This window comes from Xenopus laevis, chromosome 7L (genome assembly GCF_017654675.1).
Source record: "Xenopus laevis strain J_2021 chromosome 7L, Xenopus_laevis_v10.1, whole genome shotgun sequence".
NCBI lineage: Eukaryota > Metazoa > Chordata > Amphibia > Anura > Pipidae > Xenopus > Xenopus laevis.
This window is the reverse complement of record NC_054383.1, coordinates 82,705,407-82,729,726: the sequence shown is the minus strand read 5'-3', so window position 1 is coordinate 82,729,726 and position 24,320 is coordinate 82,705,407. Positions and strand designations below refer to the sequence as shown.

The 24,320-nt window shown below is 37.8% G+C and overlaps 1 protein-coding gene across 4 annotated transcripts in view; it reads left to right on the top strand.

Annotated features, from left to right (window-relative positions):
• LOC108696457 (histone-lysine N-methyltransferase 2A) overlaps positions 1-24,320 on the top strand; it is a 120,231-nt gene that overhangs the window by 48,647 nt on the left and 47,264 nt on the right. For 3 of the 4 annotated variants that reach the window (XM_018225851.2, XM_018225849.2, XM_018225852.2), the window contains 13 exons: positions 2,820-2,893; positions 4,633-4,758; positions 4,913-5,026; positions 5,558-5,704; positions 9,334-9,429; positions 10,208-10,328; positions 11,382-11,495; positions 11,635-11,819; positions 16,224-16,397; positions 17,919-18,029; positions 18,626-18,699; positions 22,253-22,443; positions 23,397-23,548. In XM_018225851.2, the coding sequence (XP_018081340.1) occupies positions 2,820-2,893; positions 4,633-4,758; positions 4,913-5,026; positions 5,558-5,704; positions 9,334-9,429; positions 10,208-10,328; positions 11,382-11,495; positions 11,635-11,819; positions 16,224-16,397; positions 17,919-18,029; positions 18,626-18,699; positions 22,253-22,443; positions 23,397-23,548 (1,679 nt within the window). The remainder of the gene's footprint in view (positions 1-2,819; positions 2,894-4,632; positions 4,759-4,912; positions 5,027-5,557; positions 5,705-9,333; positions 9,430-10,207; positions 10,329-11,381; positions 11,496-11,634; positions 11,820-16,223; positions 16,398-17,918; positions 18,030-18,625; positions 18,700-22,252; positions 22,444-23,396; positions 23,549-24,320) is intronic. The other variant, XM_018225850.2, reaches the window with a different exon arrangement.

The window sequence follows — 24,320 nt, the reverse complement described above, 5'->3', positions numbered from 1 at the left end:
TGGCCCACAGCAGCAATGACCACTAACACCCATTCAAAATGAATGTGTGGGACAGCTTTGAGCAGGACACATTGTAATAAATGTGTACATTTAACAGTTAGGAAAGGGTTGATAAACAGGAGTATGGCCACCATTAAAAATCACGGGGCCCCATACAACATTTTTGGGGGCTCTGCCCCCAACCCCAGACCCCGTCCCCTATAAGTTTAAAAAAAAAACAAAAAAAAAACATTGGCACCAGGGCCCCCCATGAAAGTGGGGTGGGCAGAGCCATTCAGTCGTGGGCAGAATCTCTAGTCCATGACATACAAGAGGGCTCTCCTAGATCAGATCTACTATAAACAGCAAGGTCAATGCTGCAGGCATCGGACTACTTGTGTGCGGCCATTCTGGACGCAGTTCAAATTATTGCACATTCTTCTGCGCTCTTTGTGGTGGCATGGCAAACACTGGTTAAAGAACTGGTCAGCAGACATCGGCTCAAAGAAGTTGCTTCTCTTCATAGAGGAGTCTCCTATTCGAAGAGGAGCTAGAGAAAATTATCTCGCAGGCCACGGGTGGGAAGAGCACCCATCTTCCTCAATCCAGGGCCCGCTCGGTCACGCTTTCAAGACGTGGGAAATTTGTGCGGACTGCTTCACCACACTTAATACCTTTCCACAGAGATCTGGCTTCAAGAACATACCAGGAGAGCGAAACTGTTACACATGGAAGCCCAGCAAATCACATAACAAGCCCCCTATGGATAAGACCACCTCAGTCTGACAGGGCACGCCCTCCGGAAATCCTCAGGCCTGTTAGGGGGAAGACTGTTGACAGAGGGGTATTGTGCCACAGCACAAGAGATTCTTTAGTTTTTACTCCAGCCTGTTTATCATCCCGAAGAATGACAGATCAGTTCGTAAAGTCCTGGATTTGAAGGGCCTAAACAAATTCATAAGATTGCGTTCAAAATACAGACATTGCGGTCGGTGTTCCAGGCAATGTAACCAGGACAACTCTGATGTCCCTGGATATCAAAGATGCCTACTTGCATCTCATCCAAACCATCAAATGACATTCTTAGGACTGGAGTTCAACACCTTGCTACAGTCAGTGTCCCTTCCCCAGGAAAAACAAGACAGGATCCAGAAACAGATACAGTTACTGATGCACACCCAGACTCACTCAGCCGAAATCAACTAGATCCAGGGGAATGGGAGCTTCACCTAGAAGCCTTCCAGGAACAGGTGTGCCATTGGGGCATCCCTCAGATAGACCTGATGGCGTCCAGAACCCACAGAAAAGTGTCAGTGATAATGGTAGCACCCTATTAGCACCCATGGAACGTCCAATACAGCTAACCCCTAGGAGGGATCTTCTTCTACAGGGACCCATTGCCCATTACAACCCAGGCTTCTTGACAGAATGGCTGTTGACACATTTGGAGACTTAAGGGACTTTCAGAGAAGGTCATAGACTATGAATATGAGCCTGTAAGCCGTCCTCGTCCAAATCCTATCATAGGGTCTGGAATTGGTGCAGAGAATTCCAAGCACTGTTTCTCCAGCTTGACATTACACGAGTGCTGATGGCACTTACAGTTCTTCTTCAATCACGAATAGCGCTAGACGACTCCATTAGAACATTTTTGTAGGAGTGGCACATCTGGCCCCCTCTTCTGACCACTGGTCCCAGGTTGGGATCTTAACCTTGTGCTTGAGGCTCTACTTGAACCACCCTTCAAACCCTTGGATTCAATCTCTGACACATGGAAAGTGGTACTAGCAATATCCTCCACTAGAAGGGTGTCCGAATTGGGAGCTCTGTCATGTGACCCCACATTCTTGATTTTCCACAAAGACAAAGCAGTGTTGCGCACCGTTCCATCCTTGCTGCCCAAAGTATTTTCTGCCTGCCATATGAATCAGAAACTTGTAGTTCCATCTCTTTGCCCATATCCCAGGAATCAGAAAGAAAACACCCTGGATGTGGTCAGTGCCTTGCACAAATACTTGGAGCGCTCCATGCCTTTTCGTCGAACCCAGGCCCAGGAAAGATCACGAAGCGTCCAAAACGTCCATTGCTAGGTGGATTTGGAAGACTATTCGGCATGCCTACTTGTCAAAAGGAAAATATTTTCGTCAACTGAGGCCTCTCTTGGCCGAAAGGTTCTGCATTCAGTGGTGCAGATATCTCTATGGTATCCCATCCTACTGGAACTGGGGCTGCTTTAAGTCCCCATACATTCCCTGTGTCCCCCTTTAGACAGCTGAGAAAATAGGATTTTTGTTACTCACCGTTCATTCCATTTCTCTCTTGTTGAAACGGGGACACAGGGCTTCACACCCTGTAAAAAGAATGAAAATCTTCATAGTCATCCCCTTTCTATGTTGTGCCTTATAGGTATTCAAGTTATAAAAGTTAATAGTTATACACATACAGACTTTGGTACCAAATGATGATAGGCAGAGCTAGGTGTAGGAGTAAGCCGAAATGGGCTGGCACATCCCCTATGCAAATTAGCATTGCGTCCTGCCTCCTAGAGGATGGAGCTTAACCTCATACGTTCCCTGTGTCCCGCTTTGACAACAGAGAAATGGATTTATCGGTGAGTAACAAAATTATTTTATAGTGCCAGCTTTGGCATTGTTTCAAGCATTTGGTGTGTTGCTAGCACTGTACTGACATATCAGAAATCTGACATGAAGCATCACTGAATGTTGATTCTTTTCCAAGAATAAGCATATGCTAATTTAATGAGTTGCTGTGATGAAATAGCAATACATTTTATATTTATGCAATCCTTCCTAAACGGACATATCATTTGTTACTTTTAGCAACTGAACAGAACAAACAGAAAAAGCTGGCAATGAGGCTTGGGGCTCTGCTGAAATCTAAAGGCAAGGAGAAGGTGAGGAGATTTGTATGGATGGAAGGTTTTTACATGCCAATATAAACATATTGGTAATGTAAATGTCTTCCTTCTCTATGTATACCTATGTATTATGCATATTTATCCTGAGTGTCAATATAAAACCAGAATATGCAAATACTTCTCCTTAGACAAGTAAAGTATTATTTTTTTATATATAATAGTTTATTTTTGTTTGAAAACAATGGTTGTACATCCTCTCTAGCAATTAATCAACTCCAGAGTTTATTAGTCTGACCGCTGAAAAATTAGCAGCTAGATGACACTACAGCGTGGTTTAAACCGATTACTCAACATCCCATTCTTTTTTTCTTATTCTTTGAGTACCTGTGTGGGGCTGGAAGTACATGCCATAATATCCAAGGGTACAATTCTTAAAACCTTGTTTGTGATGATGAGTGCTAAGGCCTCTATAGTCTTAGCTTGAGCAGCACAGTGTAGCCCCACTGCATGGGGTCATCTGCTGGAATCTAAGAAAAGCAGCGGTGACTAAATCTTTTTTTCCGGACCAAATATCTTTTGGCACAGCCATTGGAAAGCGGGTAAATGGGGCTTTAGGGGATATATTTTGTACAGTAACTAGATTTCTCTCTGTTTACAATTTCACTCTTGCCACTAAGATTGAGCTGATGCTGAATACTTTGTACTTTTTTAGTTTTCTATGACAGCTGACTCCCAATTATGTGTTTAGCACCTGTTCCCTTATGACATGGAAGGCCTGCCACTAAAGCTTCAAGTGAACAGCAAACCAAAATGTGCATCCCTTGCTGGATTTTTACTCACAGAGCAAAAATGAGTATTGGCACTCTGCCTTTCTAATGCTGATAAAACATCAGAATTATTATTGATGCCATGTTGGTAGTTTTAGTGACTGACACGGAGTGGCTTAGCTAGCAGTGCTAGTGATGGCAAAATTCACTGAGCAAAGCAATCTATGTAACATAACTCGGAGGAATTCTTTAAAGTTTCTTTTGTTCAGATTAAACCTGGAGAAATTAGAAATGCGGTTTTGTTTATGTGCTATCTCTTTTTTCTTTTTATGAAGTATTTAGTGTGCTGGTGTGTATCTGGTATAGCAACCATCATTGTCTTGTCTGGTTAGCAGTTTGCATTTCTGCAGATGTTAAAACATACATTTGATTAAGTGGCTTATATCTGATCCTTTTTTATATTAGGAAGGCTCATATTTTACTGCAATATATTGTTTTCATAAAATAATACCCACCACTTTATTACTGTGTCCCTTCATGCATCATTGTCTGTTTAGAGAGTTGTGTTTCAAAACAAGTTTAAATTTGGTTTTACTTCTAAGCATTTAGCATAGTGCGAAAACAGAAAAACTCACTCTAAACATTCCTAAGGGATTTTTGGAAGAATGTATATAATTCAAATGTTAAACTCTAACTTTCACTCATTGATAAATGTGTCTAAAATCCCATAGAAATGAATAGAAGGTGGGTGAGTTTTTCTGTGGTAAGCTTCAATTTCACCTCTGATAAAGTCCCCAAGAAAGACTGAAGCCTGTTAAGATTATGCACTTTATCCACCATGTATGCTGTACTGATTTCTGATGGTTTTAAATTGGAAGAATAAATGTGAATGCATTTCGAGATATTGATTTAGATTGATTATTAGTCACTTTCGTTTTAAATTCTACTTTCACAATTTGCTAAATCTGTCCCAAATCTGTAAATAAGATGTTCAACCTGTTGTTATAGGACAAACCTCAAACTCCCAGCAAGCCTGAAGTCAGTTTTAACCTCCTGAACACTTCATGTAATGGTGGAACCACCAAACAGAAACCTCCTTCTGATGGGGTACATAGAATTTGTGTAGATTTTAAGGTATGTATTACTTTCTACATATAGAGCTGATAACCCAAGAAGCAGTAACCTGTTTGATACATAATTATTTATTCTGTATGGATTTATTATGATACACTAGTACATTTTTTCTTTTAAAAATGTGTTCTCCCAACCACCCTCCCTCCCCATACAGCACGATTTTGAAGTAGAGAACGTATGGGACATGGGAGGCATCAACCTGCTAACAACTGCACCTGTCACACCACGTGTCGTCTGCTTTCTCTGTGCTAGCAGTGGGCATGTTGAGGTTAGTTACCCTGGATTCCTTTTGCCTTTTATACCAGTATTTCCATTATTACTGCATACATACATAATGTAAATGCCTTACCTTTTAGTGGACCATGCTATTCTTTAGAACAAAAAACACATCTTGCTGTGGTAATTTGCCATAAAAATAAAGGTTTTATTTTCTCATACTTTTTGAGATAGAGGGGTTATTAGTGTGCATCCTCAGCCTAACAATTTCTCCTGCTGCAAACTCTTACTTGTTGTATAAGAAAAAAACATTTTGGTTGAGGCTCAGCTCACAAATAAATTGTGTAAAAACGAATCCAAAAGACAAAACTTTGTAAAGTCGATTTATGAAACATTACTAAAGTTAATTAGATTTTTATGGATATGTACCCCTTTAAGTTTTTTTTTTCTTGTTATTTAAACGGAATTCAGTTGTTTCTCTGCCTTTCACAATATTCACTATATTATTTTCTGCACATCTTTTTTTAGTCTTTCTCCATTAATTGTTCTGAGATGTTCTGATTCTTGTACCCTTCCTTCTTAGTTTGTTTATTGCCAGGTGTGCTGTGAACCATTTCACCGCTTCTGCCTAGAGGAGAGAGAGAGACCTTCTGAAGACCAGCTTGAAAATTGGTGTTGTCGTCATTGCAAGTTCTGTCATGTATGTGGGAGACAGCAGCAGGCTACCAAGGTATCATTAATGAGATAAGATCTTTTATTTTTTGCCTCTTCATTAAACGTGCTGGAAGAATTGGCAAACGCTTTGTAACTACCGTCCAACATTGCACAATTTAATTTAAAGGAGTACTGAAATATAATCACATGATATGGCTTTAAATGCAGTATTTACTGAACGTACTGTGTCCACAGCTCAGCAACTCTATAACAAGCATATTGTATCTTCTGATCTTCTAAGGGCATCTTTTGTGTTCATTAGCAATCTTTCATAGAAGCTGCTGCTACAGAGTAAATTCATTCTGATGCAGAATCCTCTGGTTTCTATGCAATAATGAAACTAAGTTAAAATTACAAAGCCTTAACTTTAAATTTTATATTGTATGGACTTACAGTATATTCTGCGTATTATGCGTCAGTGACTAAACTCTGGCAACTGAACAGAAAAGAAGACTTTGGAGGCATAGATCTTCTCTAGTAAGGTGCGATGCTGGCCTTGACTGGTATAGAAGACTAAATCTTGATGTGTAACATGACAGTAGCTGTAGAATTATTTCTACAGCTACTGTCTATTTTTAAAGGACATGTAATGCCAGAAAGTGAAAATTTATTTTGGCGTTTTAGTGTGAATGGCTGCTCCCATAGTTTCGGGATTTGGCCTTTTTCAGCAGGATTTGGATTCGAACGAATCCTTCTGCCTGGCCGCACCAAATCCGAATCCTAATTTACATATGCAAATTAGGGCCAGGGAGGTAAATAGTGTGACTTTTTGTCACAAAACAAAGAAGTAAAAAAAAGTTTTTGCCTTCCCACCCCTAATTTGCATATGCAAATTAGGATTTGGTTCGGTATTAGGCCGAATCTTTCACAAAGGTTCGGCCGAATCCAAAGTAGTGGATTCGGTGCATCCCCAATATATAAGACCACATGGTCTTGAGAAAGTCTTAGGAACAGACCGAAATTTTGACCCCCTGTTCTTAATATATTTAAATAAAGACATGGATATTTAATTTTTCAAAGGCTCCCTGTGTGCACCTTCATTTTTGATAATTAAAGGCTCTATGCATTTTTTTGTTGGTTAAAATTTGTTTATTTTAATTTTTTTAGAAGTAAAATAATTTGTAGTATAGTGCCTACAGTTAAATCTCAGAAGATCTAGGAAATGCTTATAAACAGAATATAATACTGGGGTTTATTTTGTCTTCCTTATTCTATTTCATAAGCAGTTTAGCAGTAGTGCATTGATTATTATTAGTAATAAAATGAACACATATTTATAAAGCGCCAACATACACCTCAGCACTGTATAATAGGTGCAAAAACCAAACATATACATTACATACAAAATGCAACAAATACTAGAGTTTAAATGTTTAATGTCGAAGGTAAATGTAATACAAAGTACATTTGTATTACATATAAATTATAAATGTAATACAGTGTATTTTTTGTTATATACATCTTTAAAATGTTTTTCTGCTTATATAAGGGCATTAGTAGATTTGAATACCCCCATATTAACACATATAAAAGAACATGCTGGAATATCAAAGTTGGTAATACAGTACTATTAACTATTATTAACAAAATAGTTAAGGCTGTAAAAGGACAGGAGTTCAGCTTTACATGGATGCAATTGCATAAATATAAACAAATAAAAGCATAAATCACAAGAGTTAAAAACTCTGCTAAGCATTCGAGAAGTTTTGACACAAAATGGAGGCTGTGTACAGGCTGGTGTAATAATGACATAACTCTAAACATTTAAAGAATTACTGACTTTTTTAGCCAAATATATCAGGTCTGTCATTTGCTGATTGTAAATATTTTTCACATAAATGTTTGGCTATAAATGTATTTTAAAATGTCTTACTGTTCGTATATTTATATTTTCAATATATTTACTAATGCATATTTATTTCTTAAAGTTGTATATATGTATGATAATTTGAGGAACCTGAAAGCTCCAAATATAGTCAGAGTGTAAAGCTCTTGTCAGATGTAGGTTTTTTTAACTTCCACTGCCATTTTGTGGAAAACAGTGGGGGTCAAATCACTCCTGGCCACCTGACCCTGTTTTCCATACTAGTCTATTGCAAACATTGTGCCTAAAGCACATGTAGCAGTGACTGATGGACCTCTGCTTAGAAGGCAGAAACGTCAGTATCAATAAGGTGGCTTGCAACATTGTTTTTAGGAGTGAAGTGTGTGTAAACAGTCAGACATATATACGGCTTTTAAAAACGTAGAATGTCAAGTAGAGTCCTGCATCGGTTCGGGCAAAAAGTCCCAGATTCCTTGGCCATTCGTGTAGTCCGCTGGTGACACATTTAGATACCCAAGAAAAGTGCGGGCTTGATTCCTCCCACCCACCCTTGTGGTTCTTCAAGTTTTTAAATTTTTGTTTGGGAAGATTCGGCACTGGAGTGACATCACTTGTGTCAAATGTGACTTCACTTCCTGTTTTGCGTGTCCCTGGGTCGGAGGGCTAGTTGGCCTATTGTGGGTCTGGTAGCGGGTCAAATTGCGGATACAGGTTTCAAAAAATGGACCTGCACAGGACTCTTAATGTCACGGTAAAGCATGCTGTCAGCTGTGGTTGTGAAACATAATGGTTGTATTAAAGTAACATTGTTCAGACTGTGGCTGCATTGAATGCAAAATTACAATCCAATAAGAGTCCCACATGATCTTTGTTCCTGCAACTAGAGCTGGAAACAATGCAACACATTTTCCAAAGAACTGAACAAATGAGCCCTTTAACCCATGTTAGTAATATAATATATTGTAGTATAGTGTAATATAGTGCAGCGAAAATGACAATCATTTTGGCAAAATGACTGACATAGTGCTACTAGTCTGCACTATCATTGGTGAGTTTTCTCATATTTATAATTATACATATAGTCATTTTCTGTAGAAAAATAGGGGGCACATTTTCTTTAAAATCATTGAAAATTTGTATTTAAAAGAGACCTGCCACCCATACATGAAACTTTTATAATAAGTTATTTTTAAAATTAACTGAAACACATTATTTTTGGCTATTTTTTTTATTAAAACACCCATGCTATAAACACACTTAAAAATCTCATCTGTCAGACAGTCTTCCCAGCCTCAATGCCAGAAGTACAGCACTCTTTCACTTTCAATTCTGCACTTCCTAGATGCCCCTGCACCCCTCACATACCGCCTATTTATTAACAGTCTGTTTTGTGTAGACCAGTGCATGGCCAAAATTTTTCTTAATAACGGAGCACCCACCTTCTTCTTTTGTTTGTGAAGTGACTGAAGGAAATAAGATTGAAATAATTTGTAAAGTGTATGCCAATTGTACATGTATTTTTATTCAAATATATTTATCAAGGTATTACCTTTTGTTACTGTGACTTTTTTATTATTATTATTACCAATCAACACATGACAAATCACCTTTAAAGCTTTTGCTACATTCTAAGTGAATCAGTAAAAAATCTCTTGAGCAATGTATAGCCAGATATTCCTCTCTTGATTACATAATAATTGGTTCTTCTGTTTGACAAACTTGTTTTAGATACCTGTTTTGAACTTGTATTAAATATTGTGTGATTCTTTCTGCTGTATTGTCTGCGGTAACTTACATGAACCCATTTTTTCAAAACACAGCAGTTACTGGAGTGTAACAAGTGCCGCAACAGCTACCATCCAGAGTGCCTCGGACCAAATTACCCAACCAAACCCACCAAGAAGAAGAGAGTGTGGGTAAGTACTTAATGTGTGTGGAAAAACACAGTTGCCCCATGTTTGCAAATGATCATTTTAACAGACCGTCCAGTCACCCTAGTTGGTAAAATTTGGTTTTCCTTTAAGTATTTAGCATGGTTTTTTGGATATAAGAGAATCCTTACAGCTCTTTTGAGTGGTACAAAAGCATGTCCCTTACCTCACACACTTCATTTGAAAAGTAGGTTATAGAAACAACACTATTTATTTGCAAGCTTCTGTACACATTGTGTACTCGAGGAAGGGAGTTGTTCCCCCCCAAAACTTTGATTGAAAAATAGGTTATCAAAATATTTTATTTGCAGGCTTCAGTACAAAGTGTGTGCAGTAATACACATAGTCTGATCCAACAGTGGCTAGCTAAACAAGACTTCATTGTCACCACTACATTGAATTCAGCTGGTGTTACCAACCATTTGTTTAAACTCTAAGGCAGGTTGATGTGATGAGAATTTAAGGGTTGCAACAAGCACGGTTTCATCTCACCTACCCTTCTTGTTGCACTGCTCATGCATCTGAGGGGCTTGCATGGTTCTTCAGGCATATCAATTCCTCGAAAAAGATTACAAATTGATTTTTAGTAATGTAGAATAAGCCTAAGGGAATAAAAACCAACTTTGATGATTTACATAATACATTTTAAACAAACAGTGACTTTTCTTTTCTATATGAAGCGGAACCATCACTTTAGGCTTACTGATTTCATGAATAATAGTCTATTTTTTCTGCAAGGGTATTCTCTTTGATTGTGTTTCAGATTTGCACTAAATGTGTGAGATGTAAGAGCTGTGGTTCCACTACACCTGGGAAGGGATGGGATGCACAATGGTCACATGATTTCTCCCTGTGCCATGACTGTGCCAAACTTTTTGCCAAGGGTAAGACAATTGGCTCTTTAACAACTATGTGTTATTTTGTACAGCTTACTGCTTTTTATTTATTGATTATGTGTAAATGCATTGCTTCATCAGTTTGTCTTAAGCCGTCTGTATAGTTTTGTATCTTTCTTGTTATATCAAACTCTATGACCTGATGCAGCCATCACCTGCGCCACCCACTGTTTAAAACACGAGAGCAGGGATTAGTTTGCATTAGATGTAACATAAGTAAAACTCTGACTAAGCAACACTAGTTGGTACAGATTAGAAAAGCTATTGTCAACAATCTCATGATTAGCATTAAGAGAACCCTATAATGGTGCCTCAGCAGCATCTAGCTACCCCCAATTGGCAGTTTTATAGGACGGAAGTATAGAAAAAGATTTCTTCTGTTGTACCCGAACTTTTTGTGCATGTCTTGCAGCCTAAATGCATTTTAAGGATTTTAGTACTTTCAGAATGGACATAAATGTGCTTTTATTTTCTGGTGAATGTATCTTTTTTTCCACGTTATTTAACCTTGTTTTAAGAATTGTTGCATCTTTTCTTTACACACAATAGGGGATCCTGACAGTTACCTCTAAATGTAGTTGTCATTTTAACAGTGCATATTTTGCTGTTTCTGTCTTCACAACAGTAAAATCATAACTTGACATTTTTTAAAACAATATTTCATTTAATGTACAATGAGGAACATATTTTATATATAGATATATATATTTTAATATGTACAGATGAGCTAAGCAATGCTGGAAGTACCTGTGCCGAGTCTAGTCTGGCTTTTAGGTTCAAAATCTGTTGTTAACAGATACTGCTTTATAACTAGTAAGAAAAAAAAAAAGACACGTTGGAAAGAATGATAAAAAAAGAAAGATGGGAACAGAAAAAAAATAGGACCAATATAATGTACTGTATATAAGCACCACTACTGTAAAATGGTATTTCTTATCTGGCACTTAACAAAATGGAAGTGTAAGCCGGAGATTGTATTTGACTCTTCTTTAGTACATCTAGTGCTTCAGGCTAAATTACATGCTAATCTGCTTCCACCAGGAAACTTCTGCCCTTTGTGTAACAAGTGTTATGATGATGATGATTATGAAAGCAAGATGATGCAGTGTGGGAAGTGTGATCGCTGGGTGCATTCCAAATGTGAGAACCTCACAGGTGAGTCCCTGAAAAAACATACTTACCTATGACTTCATTTTGCATATACATTTATGAAGATGTTCACTCAATATTCTGTAGTACTGCATTATTGTCGGTTAGTACTCATGCATTAAGTAGCCTGTTGTTCATTTAACAGATGAAATGTATGAGATTCTCTCAAATCTTCCGGAAAGTGTGGCCTACACTTGTATAAACTGTACAGAGCGGCACCCTGCTGAGTGGAGGATGGCACTGACAAATGAACTTCAGGCCTCTCTCAAATATGTACTTACAGCTGTTCTGAATTCCCGTACCTCCAGCCACCTGCTGCGCTATCGGCAGGTAAGACACGTAACTGTGCTAAAAGGTGAAAATCTGAATATGTATCTGTGGCAGAATTATCCAGACTGTTGGGTTGGGTCCCCAAGGGAAGGATAGATCTGTGGGTGGTCAGTCTCACAACCTCTACAGCAGGGGTGCCAAAAAGGTAGATCGGGATCTACCAGTAGACCTTTAGATGGTGATCAGTAGATCTCAAGACACTGACACCAAACAGCTTGTCTAAATCAACCTCCCGTTTCATGCTTTTCATTCAGATATTTATTATATCCAGGTTATGTAACATAATTGTTTGATAAATATATAGTGAATAAAGTACCCCCTCTTGTAAAATATAAGGATATTATAAGTTACCGAGGAGTTTCATGACCATATAAAAACACGAGGCTGAAGGCCGAGTGTTTTTATACAGGTCATGAAACTCCAAGGTATTATAATACACAAGTTTCAGTGAGTCATGTGACAGAAATTACATCAGAACTCACCATTTATAACTGATGACATCAGAACTCACCGTTTATAAGGATATAATTTACAAGATGTTCATGGCTTTTGTGTATTATAACAATATACATTTTCTCATAAATCAATATTTAAAGGGGAACCCAGGCTTCCAAACCAAAATTTGATAAAGAGGCACATACAGCACAGAAACCCCTAATATACCAATCACAGTCACCTGTTTCTTCAAAAAGTATGAATAAATGCAATTTTATATGCTGAAATCCAACTGTTTAACAGTTCTTTTCTTTCTGCATGATTGTAAAAAAGAGAAGAGAAAAAAGAACCTTGTTTTGTGACTGTGAATTGCCTTCAACGGTTAAAACTAACCCTCACTTCTGTAAGCTGTGGCGAAACGCGCGTTGGGGCAAGACTCGACTCTTGATTTTCTTTCAATAATTATTTCACCTCGGTGAACAGAAATTGCACCTTTTTAAACAAACAGGTATCTTTCCTGTAACTTTATCTTAAACCTGTTTTCTCTCCATGAACTGAATGAATTAAGAGGTTTTTTTTATCAACCAATGCAGCACAGGCACTTTATAACTTATATTAATCAATTATAATTCATTAGTTAACTAATATAATACTACGAATTTGCTAATTTAATTGGTACTAGCTTTTTTTTATAGAATTATTAATTGATAAAATACACACAGAGCCGGTGTAGGGACAATCAATATTTTATTGGTTGTATTTATTTAAGCACATGCACTTTATATTTATTGGCACAAGGTGAGAAATTTACATATATGTATTAACTGATGAAATGAAAAAGTTGGTCACTTAACGAATTGACACACGGTCTACAGAATTGAGGGTTAGTTTTATCCGTTGAAGGCAATTCGCAGTCACAAAACAAGGTTCTTTTTTCTCTTCTCTTTTTTACAATCAATTTTATCCTTGTGTGTACTGTAGTTTTACGAGACACTTTAATAAAGAAAGTTAGTGAAACCCTATTACTACTTCTTTCTGCATGATTTGAAATCCTGGCTGGGAAGGAGAGACTAAATACTGATGTTACAAATTGTATCAACTTCTCCAAAGCTTACAGACAGCATGCAGGAACTACATAACCCAAAATGCATTGCACTGTGATGTCCCATTCCTTATTGAAATTGTGTGTGCAGGGAATTGTGGGGTTTTGAGGATGCAGGCTGAGGACAGGTGGCTGCTGATATAAAGTAACAGTAGTCAGCCAGCTCAGCAAAGTAGTCAGAAAGATCAGCAGGAGAGCAGGGGGTTGGGCTTAGGGAACTGTTCCAAACCATTAAAATCATTAAAAGTCTGCATATTTTTTAATTAATGTATATTGCAAAGTTACTTGAAATTATGTTTACTTTGCAAAAAGCTCAAGTTATATTGTGTTGAGTTCCCCTTTAAGTTATATTTTCCATGGCACAGAATGGTAACAATGCTTTTATGGATGTAGATCATACTGCGACAACATCACTAAAAGTAGATCTCGTATTAGTAAAATATGGGCACCCCTGCTCTACAGGCTATTGTCAACAAATAGAATGTAATAGAATGCTAAAAATTGAGTATGAAAAGTGGTTCAGGCACCCTTCCAAGTGGATTATTAAAGGGAAACTATACATCTGTACATTTCAGGTCTCTATAAAATATCACATATAAAAGCACATATGTACAACACTATTCCACATAAATAAAGCCATTTCACAAAAAATATACTTTGCTAGTAGCATGTGCCATTGGATATTCCCAATTAGAAAAGCTTGTTGCTCAAATCCAACTTCTGTCTCATGTACTATTGTTGACACATACAAACCAAGGGCACACATACATGCTAGGTAGGTTACATCTGTCAATGAATGGACACAACTCTGCCTTTTGCTCTGACTTCTTCCTATTATGGTTAGAACATGCTTCCTATCAGGTGAAAGAGCATCATAAAATGGTGGCTAAAGGGCAGTATTTTCAAATATGTATTTGCCGTTTCGTAAGCTTCTTTAATTGGTCACTTATAAATTATCTGTTGGTTAAGTATTCTTTTTGAAGGTAAAGTTTTCCTTTTAATAACTATTTAAAAGTTGCTACTAAAGCAAAATGTCTGATTTTCGTCATCCTTTAGTCTATCAGGTGAAGGCTGTGCTGGGGTTAAACATGTAAGTTGTTGCCAGCAATATGGCACAGGACAAGGAGTTTGTTTGTTTTTCCCATACTTGCTTGGGTTTCCTCCCACAGGCAGGTTAAAGGGCAAGTCAACCCCAAAATAAAAAATGCCTAATAAAAGAAAACCTAAATCGAAGCAACTTTCAATATACGTGTATTAAACATTGTCAGTGCTTTTAAGGTTATTTGCAAAAACAGTTGCTATTAAAAGCAGTTACTTTTTAAACAGTGTTGCAAAAGTGTTTGTGCCCCAGCAACCATCAGTTGCCTTGTCTTACGTTGTTTCAACAGTCTGAGCCACCAGGGCAGAGAATAAAAAGGGACATTAGTATTATAAACTCTAACTGACAGGCTGAGAAGGGACAGTCAGGTTGGCAAAACAGTCAGATTTAGGAAGTTCAAGTGACAATTACTTAGTGTCGGACTGAGGGGGGTCCAGGGCCCACTGGACTGCTGCCTCCGGCCCCCCTACTGTGACGGGCTCAGCGAGTAAATAATAATCAACATGATCTATATAGGTAACTTTTAAAGTAGATTAATATTTTGAAAAGAAAATTTTTAGTGTCAGTATCACTTTAAGGTGAACCACACCTTTAAACAAGAGGGGTATACAGTCCATTTGAAGCCTGTGTGGTGTTCTGGCCTATTGTAATTAATGTTATATGTTTAGTTAGAATCTGTATCTGAGAAAGCAGCACTAGATGTCTTAAAGGAGAAGGAAAGCCAAAAAACTACTTTAGCTCTAAATGTTGCCAATGTATAGTATATATAATTACCAGCAAGCATTCCCTCATTAGTTTTTTCCTTAAACTTTTTACTGCAATCGATTTTTTAAAAAGTTTAGACATGTATGAAAAAGCATACCCTTGTTTCTGTAAGAAATCCGTCTGAATAGGGCACACGCATGCGCAATAGCTTCCAGCCGTGCCCTGCGCATGCACACCAGAGTCTTTTGTCTTCCTTGTGCAGCGTTGAAGATGCAGTCACGTGACAAAGCCGTTCGTCATTGCTGACCTCTCTGCCCCTGACTCATTAATTCATCCTCCAATAGCCGATGCAGCTTCCCCGTTACCAGGAAACTAATGGAAGCTTTGAAGCTCCTGCACTCGCTCTGTTTTTGATTTACAGTCTTTAAGTTAGCGAGTGCACGAGCTGAGGCGGGGAGGTTTAAAAAAGGCAGCCAACGATCGGGTCTGTCTGACTGAGGTCTGGTGTAGCTCCTTGTTTGCAGTCTGAATGCGCGAGTGATTACATCATGGGGGTCACAAAGGAGGCGCATGCGCATTGACGACGGATCGCACGGTGGAAGAGATTAAAAAATGGCGGCGCCAAACTGTTATAAAGGGCAAAACTACAGAACACTTGTTCACAGAATCAGCACTGATTTCAGAGTTTATATTGAAGCGTTTCAGGAGGGGGCCTGATGGAGTACATAGTGAAGGTAGTTTCGTTTTTTGTCTTTCCTTCTCCTTTAAAGACCTGTATGGACTGGAGCCTCTGTGCATGTAGTGCAAATTCTCTATTTTTCTGACCTGATTCTGACTATTGCTTGTTTGGAACTTTATTGGGGGTTTTGCTTTTTTGTTTTTTATTTTTTAAATCTTTATAAGGTTTTGTAAATATCCCTACTTTTATGGTATTTAAATATGCCTCTATCTTTAAGTTGCATATAGATTTATGAGAAACAGCATCTACCAAAATAGCCTGCTGTTAAACTAAATGATTATCTACCTTCACAATACCTCAATGTTTTCTTTCTCGTCTACACAGGCAGCAAAACCTCCTGATTTAAATCCAGAACCAAATGAGAATATGCCATCCCGTATCTCCTCTGAAGGGCCAGATCCTCCTGTTCTGACTCAGGTCGGCAAGCAAGATGAGCAGCCACCTCTCGATCTGGAGGGGGTGAAAAAGAAAATGGACAACAACAATTACACATCAGTGGTACGTTCATCACAGGGATGCTCACAAAGTTATTTTATTCTTAATATTAACTTTCAAAATTATAGTATGTTATGAGGCTTTTGTAGTCGTTTGATTGCAGGAATCTTATATTAAAGGGGACCTGTCACCTAAAAAAAGTATTCCAAATCCTATTTTATCATGTTAGTCAAGCAAAATTAGTTTTAATTACACTGTATAAATTATTTTAATCTTGTTTCCTTTGGTCTGGGAATTCATAAGTAGGGTTGCCACCTGTCCAGTTTTGACCCGGACAGCCCGGTATTTTGAGGGGCTGCCCGGGTCTATACTTCCTGCCCGGTTTTCCAAATAAGGAAAACCGGGCGGGATTCCCTTGATTGACACGGTCTCAGCCAGACATAAAGGTGGCAACCCTAATTAATTCTTGCATCATCGCAATCCTATTTGTGCATTCATGTTGTACTAAAAGCGATTGAGAGAAACTTGATTTTTCTGTTAAGGGGGACCTGTCAACCAGAACTAAGAAGTTATAACATAAACCCAAAGTTTTTTATTAAAACATCCATACCTGTTATAAAGGTATCTAAAAATCTGCCTCATATTGACTGCCCTTTTCTGTGTCTTAGTAATAGAGGTGGGCAGACAATTGCTTTCACTTTCTATTCTCCACTTCCTTAATGTAATGCACTCTTCACATTCCCCCTCCTTCCTCACAGCCTATAATTGTGTAGCCTGTGCATGGGTATCAGATCCTCCATTCAGATTTTGGGATGATGCAATCTTGCCTTTATAACAGTGTCCATAATATGGCAACTGCTGCCTTGTTATAACTGTGAATTCCAAGACAGTAGGAAACAAGATTTAATTAATTTATATAGTGTAAGTAAAGTTTATTTTACTTTACCACCATTAAAAATGATTTGTAATTATTCATTAGGGTGACCGTTTCCCTTTACAGGATAATGGGAAACCCATACCCCCTCTTCCAAGCCTCATAAAGCACTTCGCCTGAGGTTACCCCTTAATCCAATACCTGATTGAGATGATGTGATGTGGCCACCCTGCTGTGTTTCTCTGCATTTTATGGGCAGGGAAAATTCTCTGCAGTAGAACTTGATGCAATTGGGGGGGAGGGGGAAGGCAAGCCTTTGAGGGTTATGCTGGTGAAACTGGTGTGGGACTTGCAGCATCACCCTAGTTAAAGACCATTATGTAGACGGTTCTATACCTTAAACCCATCATAATCTGCAAGAAATAAGTTAAATAAGACAAAGAATCAGATGGAGGTTATTTTCAAATGATATAACCAAAGTTTTGGGCCTGCACCCTCTTCCTCCCCCCCCCCCACAGTCATGGTTGGTAACCTGTGGCCCCAATCAGATGACCCTAACATAGTGTTGTAATATTGTCATACAAACTTTGGTGCATAATTACAGCTGCTCAATGCACCATCTGGTGTAGTTGTAGTGTGTGAATTTTGGAAGTTGTCGCTAAAATGTAATGTTGCTGTTTTATGTTCTAAAAATGTTAACAATCCTTTAGCTGGAGATGAGTGATGACATTGTGAGAATAATCCAGGCTGCTATGAATGCAGATGGGGGCCAGCCAGAGCTGAAGAAGGCCAACAGTATGGTGAAATCCTTCTTTACAAGGGTAAGCAAGAGTTCACATATCTGTTCTGTTTTATTAGCAGAGACAGCAACAAAACAGGGGTCTTAAAATAGATTAAAATATATTTCTCTGGATGAGGGACATTCCTACAATTATACAATTATACAAATGTACTGTTACCTACTAGGTAGAATCAATTCAATGGAAATGTATTTCTTATCCCTGACTTGTATTTGCTTGAAGATGCTATGAGTATTGCGGAGAATGAGATAAATGTAAAGGGGAAAAAAGAAAATTAAATGAAACCAGAACTTATAAGGCATAAAGCACCTAGTTTACTCAGCTTGTCTGTACATCACTCAAGTGATCAGTCAGTTCCCAACTATGTCACCACAGTGGTGAATCAATGCCCTCCATGCCTGGTACTGTGTGCATTATCACAGTAACCAGGAAATTCAAGTCATCAAAGGCAATCTTGGATTTTTGCTGGTTATCTGGTGGTATAATAAACATTTTTATTTTATCCTAATCATGTTGTTTATTTAGTACATTTTATGGGTTTTTTTCTGGATATTTGTGACTGTGTGTCTCTCTTTTCTTTCTTTTGCATTCTAATGTGTAGTTTTCCTTCCCTTTAGCAAATGGAGCGTGTTTTTCCATGGTTTAGTGTAAAGAAGTCCAGGTTTTGGGAACCTAACAAAGTTACCAGCAAGTAAGTACAGCAACAGCAGAAAAGGTCAACTTGCTTGAATTGTGAAGATACATTTGCCATTGACCTCTATAGCATCTCAAGGGGATTTAATGTAACAAAATTGTGATATAAAATCTGCAATTACTGATCAATCTTACCTATGTTATGAGTTCAGCACTGTGGGCAGTCAGAAAAGTAAGACACTCATTTATAGTTTGTTTTTTAATCAGAGTGTTAAATGCATGATAAAATGTTCCTGCATAGTTAATAAAAGTTTACGGATGTTATAAAGGACATGTCAAACCTCCCCCCATATTCCAAAATGGCACCTTCCATTGCCAGTGGACCACATCAGTACTGATTCTAACATTTCACCAGTGTTATTTTTTGTATTACATGTGTCACTTGCTCATTAAGCAGTTCAACACTTTTAAGTGCTAGTACAGGTATGAGACCTGTTATCCAGAATGTTCGGGAGCTGGGGTTTTCTGGATAAGGGTTCTTTTCATTTAAATGTTAATTAAACTAATAGGATTGTTTTAACTCCAATAAGGATTCCTTATATCTTGGTTGAGATCAAGTACAAGATACTGTTTTATTATGGCAGAGAAAAAGGAAATAATTTTAAAAAGTTTTTGATTATTTCATTAAAATGGAGTCTATGGGAGATGACCATCCCATAATTCTGAGCTTTCTGGATAACTGGTTTCCGGATAACAGATCCCATGCCTGTACTTTTTGTTTGATGATTTCAGTGTTGGGGCTCAGCAGGGTCTTCCCCTCTATAATTATACCACTGGGTACATTTATTAAAAAAAATGTGATTGTCCTGCAATTGCTGTTGTTAAAACACTGATCTCAATCCATCTGAGAATCTGTGGCATCTGTAAGGTACACAAGAGCCATCCAACAAACCTAAACAATAACAATACCTATCCAAGCAAAGAAATGTGTTGGCCAAAGACCTAGTAAATTCTAAAATACATATTAATTTTATAATCTGAGTCTTAAGCATATTTGAAATCAGATCCACCACTTAAAGAGATACTGACACAAGAAATTGAACCTTTTTTTTTACATCTACCATAAAATTTACTTTGCATGCTTCTTATAATTTTGCCATAAAGTATTTGCTCAATGCTTTTGCATTACCTATCGGACTCGTGATATTTGTGCAGCAGGAGTCCGTTTGCATTAGAAACTCTAACTGACAGGCTGAGAAGGGACAGTAAGGTCGGCAAAACAGTCAGGGTTCTAAGCAAAAAACAATCAGCATGACCTATAGGCAACTTATAATGTACATTCATATTTTAAAAAATAGTTTTTAGTGTCAGTATCACTTTAAATAAAAAATATGTCTGACTTCCTTGACTGCATTAAATTGACAAATTATTGACTATAGGAATGATTAAAAGTGACTGCAATCTCAGCTATTGCCCACTGACTCGAGTATAAGCCGAGGTAGACTTTTTCAGCACATTTTGGATGCTGAAAAACTCGGCTTATACTTGAGTATATACGTTATATGTAAAGCTGGCCATAGATGGTAATATTTTAATCCTTGTATAATGAATATCATAACATTCATATTTTAAAAAGTAGTTTTTAGTGTCAGTATCACTTTAAATAAAAAATATGTCTGACTTCCTTGACTGCATTAAATTGGCATTACTGTTTGAACTTGGGGCAGCCATCGGTAGTTCCTAATTCATAATTTAGATTAGCATGGTTACCGTATATACTCGAGTATAAGCCGAGGTACCTAATTTTACCTACGAAAACTGGGAAAACTTATTGACTCGAGTATAAGCCTAGACACAGCTACAGCCCTGTCTCCCAGCAGCGCACATTCCGCCAAAGCGACCCCCGCAGCGATCAACCGGACTTCTTTGCAAAGTTGATGGTGACAGAGAATTGCCAAACGGATTACTGTGTGCATTGTCCCACTACCATGTGCAGAGGGCGCTGTGTGATATTGCCATCACTGTTAATTCTTCATATAACCAACAGAGGGCGCTGTGTGATATTGCAGTCACTGTTATTCTTTCATATAACCAACAGAGGGCGCACTGTTATTCTTTCATATAACCAACAGATGGCGCTGTGTGATATTGCAGTCAGTTATTCTTTCATGTAACCAACAGAGGGCGCACTGTTATTCTTTCATATAACCAACAGAGGGTGCTGTGTGATATTGCAGTCACTGTTATTCTTTCATATAACCAACAGATGGTGCTGTGTGATATTGCAGTCACTGTTATTCTTTCATATAACCAACAGAGGGCGCACTGTTATTCTTTCATATAACCAACAGAGGGCGCTGTGTGATATTGCAGTCTCTCCCCAAGTGAACTGTTGGTATAGGAATGATTAAAAGTGACTGCAATCTCAGCTATTGCCCACTGACTCCGAGTATAAGCCGAGGTAGACTTTTTCAGCACATTTTGGATGCTGAAAAACTCGGCTTATACTTGAGTATATACGTTATATGTAAAGCTGGCCATAGATGGTAATATTTTAATCCTTGTATGATGAATATTTGAATAACGATTAACCTTTCAGATTTATATTGTAGGATTAACCTTTCTAAAAATAACAACTTGGATGATGTTCTGGCCATCAATTGACAGACAGCAATCGTATGAAAATTATGTTCTGGAAATAGTGACAGTCACCCATAGATATTGTCAGATAGTCAGTACATGCAAAGATATTATCTTTACTCGACAGAAATTGTCTAACCTGTCTGATAGAAAAATCATTTTTTTGTACCTTGGCAATTGGTCTTTTAGTCAGAGTCCCCACAAGGTCTGAAAATGTTGTTTTATACGACTATATCTGTGCGTCTATGGCAGCTCAAGTTTCATGGGAGATCTGGCCAACGTTATTGCCATACATCTTGATCATATATACATTTGAATTACCAGATGTTTCTTGAATGCATTTACTGTTTCAGTAAAAACTCGCTAAGGTCAGATCTCTCTCTCTCTCTCTCTCTCTCTCTCTCTCTCTCTCTCTCTCTCTCTCTCTCTCTCTCTCTCTCTCTCTCTCTCTCTCTCTCTATATCTATATATATATATATTAGGGATGCACCGAATCCTTGTGCCTAATTTGCATATATAAATTAGGGGCGGGTAGGGAAATCACATTATTTTTTGTCACAAAAGAAGAATTATTTCCACTTTTTCCTTTCCTGCCCATAATTTGCAAATACAAATTAGGATTCTGTTTGGTATTCGGCGTCCTTCTAAAAACATACCTTCAGGTAAATACAACCCTACCTTACCTTACTAAAATGATGAGCTTGAGCTATGGGTCAAAGGGATTAGTCCATAATGAGGCGAAAAGCTCTCTGGTTCAGCATGTCTTTTCCTCCTGTACTTTGCATAATGTTTTTTCTAACCAAAAATATGGATTGCTTATGTTTTTCAAAGGCCCAAGGTATAACATGTTATTGCTGGGATGGCCAAAAAGTTCAGTATACTTGTGACCTTTTGTAATGGTATTGCACTATTTGTAGTGAATACATTTTATTTTTCCTTATTTTGAGCTAAATCGTCATCATCTTTTACAGCAGCAGCATGTTGCCCAATGCAGTGCTTCCTCCATCTCTGGACCACAACTATGCTCAGTGGCAGGAAAGGGAAAACAGGTTGGCGATGCAGCCAGTGCTGATGAAGAAAATAATACCTGCTCCAAAACCTAGATCTCCAGGAGACCCAGAGTCTCCACATCCAATACAACCATCAACCCCACCAGCACGAAGTAAGTGAGAAAATGTGTCCTCCTAAGTAATTGAAGGGATACTGTCATGGGAAAACATTTTTTTTTTTTTTCAAAATAAGTAACATCAGTAAATAGTCGTGCATCAGCAGACTTCTGCATTGAAAATCCGTTTTTCAAAAGAGCAAATGGATTATTTTATATTTGACTTTGAAATCTGACATGGTGCTAGACATATTTTAATTTGAATACATTACCATTGTGTGGTGGTCATGAATAAAACATGCATGTCATAAGTGCAATGTACAAACAGCAGGTGGTACCAGCAAAAAACACAATTAAGCAATCCCATATCAATGCCTTTTTAATGTGCCCCAGAATCCTCAGCAGAGTAAGCCTGGTCTAATGCATTCTGTCCCACCATGATCCCCATAGTGGATTACGTGCCTCACATGACCTTTCCTACTTTTAATGCTATGTAGTATGTGCTTTTCTAAGACACTTTGAAACTGGAGTTAATTTTTTACTTGTGGTTTTTTAATTATTTCACCTTTTGTTTAGAAGCTGTCCAGTTTGGAATTTAACAGCTAAGAGTTCAAATCACCCTATAAACCAGTCAGGGTTTTGAATAAGAGACTGGAATATAAATAGGAGAAAGCCTGAACAGAAAGAGAAGTAATAAAATGTAAAATTAAATTTTAACCTTACAGAGCAATTGTTTTTTTGACTACATGGGTCAGGAAAGCAAGAAATTTAAAAATAACTATAAGAAATAAAAAATTATTTGAAAAGTTGCTAAAATTGGCCATTTTATAACATACTAAAAGTTAACTTAAAGGTGAACTATCGCTTTAAGGGTAAAACAGGCTCTCAAAAATACATGTAGGCTGTAGGTTTTTCTGATTTATAAGGTTTCAAGCTGGGACCAGGTACAAAGCTGTCCACTAGTCTGTAATGTCCGTTATCCTTTCTCTCATGTGTTTGCATGTTTGCAGGTGAATTTCCACATGCTGATCTCTTTGTGGTTTGTCTTCCTGCAGCCACAGAGCATAACAGGGAGGAGAGTCCAGAACTTCCTCCTCCACCAGGGTTGGAAGATAACCGTCAGTGTGCTTTGTGCTTGAAGTATGGTGATGACAATGCCAATGTGAGTAGATCTCATCGTTTTAGGGTGCTGCTGAGAGTTAAGAAAATTTAAAGTTAAATATACCCCAGTTTTTGAACATAAACATATTCAGTTGGCATTGTGTAGAAAATGTGCACTAACACTATACGAATAATGATGTATGAAATTTTTCGCCAAGTTTCTCCACAAAAATGACGCCTATAGACTCTAATGGGTGAAAAAAATTGTCTTGTGTCAAAAATTTGTCGCCCATAGACCAATTCATTTTAGCGAATTTCCGCTGTTTCACAAATTCTTTGTGAAACAGGTGAGATTTGCCCATCACTATGTACGAACTTCCAAAAACAAATATAAATGTGTTTTTATCCGATTCCACAGATTTTGTCTTATCATCCTTTAGTCTTGACAGTTTAATGCAAACCCTTCTTCAATTTGTTCAATTGTTAACAAATTGATTCTGGGACTTGAAGTCCCTTTTCATAGTAGGAACATAAATTCTCTGGCAAGCAGAGCAACTTCCAAGTCCCATTACCTCTCAATGGACCAAGGTGAGGGAGGGGTCGAATGAGTCTGTGAGACCAAGGAGACTATAGAGAAAACGCTTAGTATGCCACTAGCCAAAGTAATAGATTGGAGTTACATAAGGGATTTTTTTTCAGTACCATGGCTGAAACATCTCTTTCTAATTAAAGGGCATGTAAAGTCTAAAATAGAATAAGGCTAGAAATGCTGTATTTTGTATACTAAATATAAACATGAACTTACTGCACCACAAGCCTAATCAAACAAATAA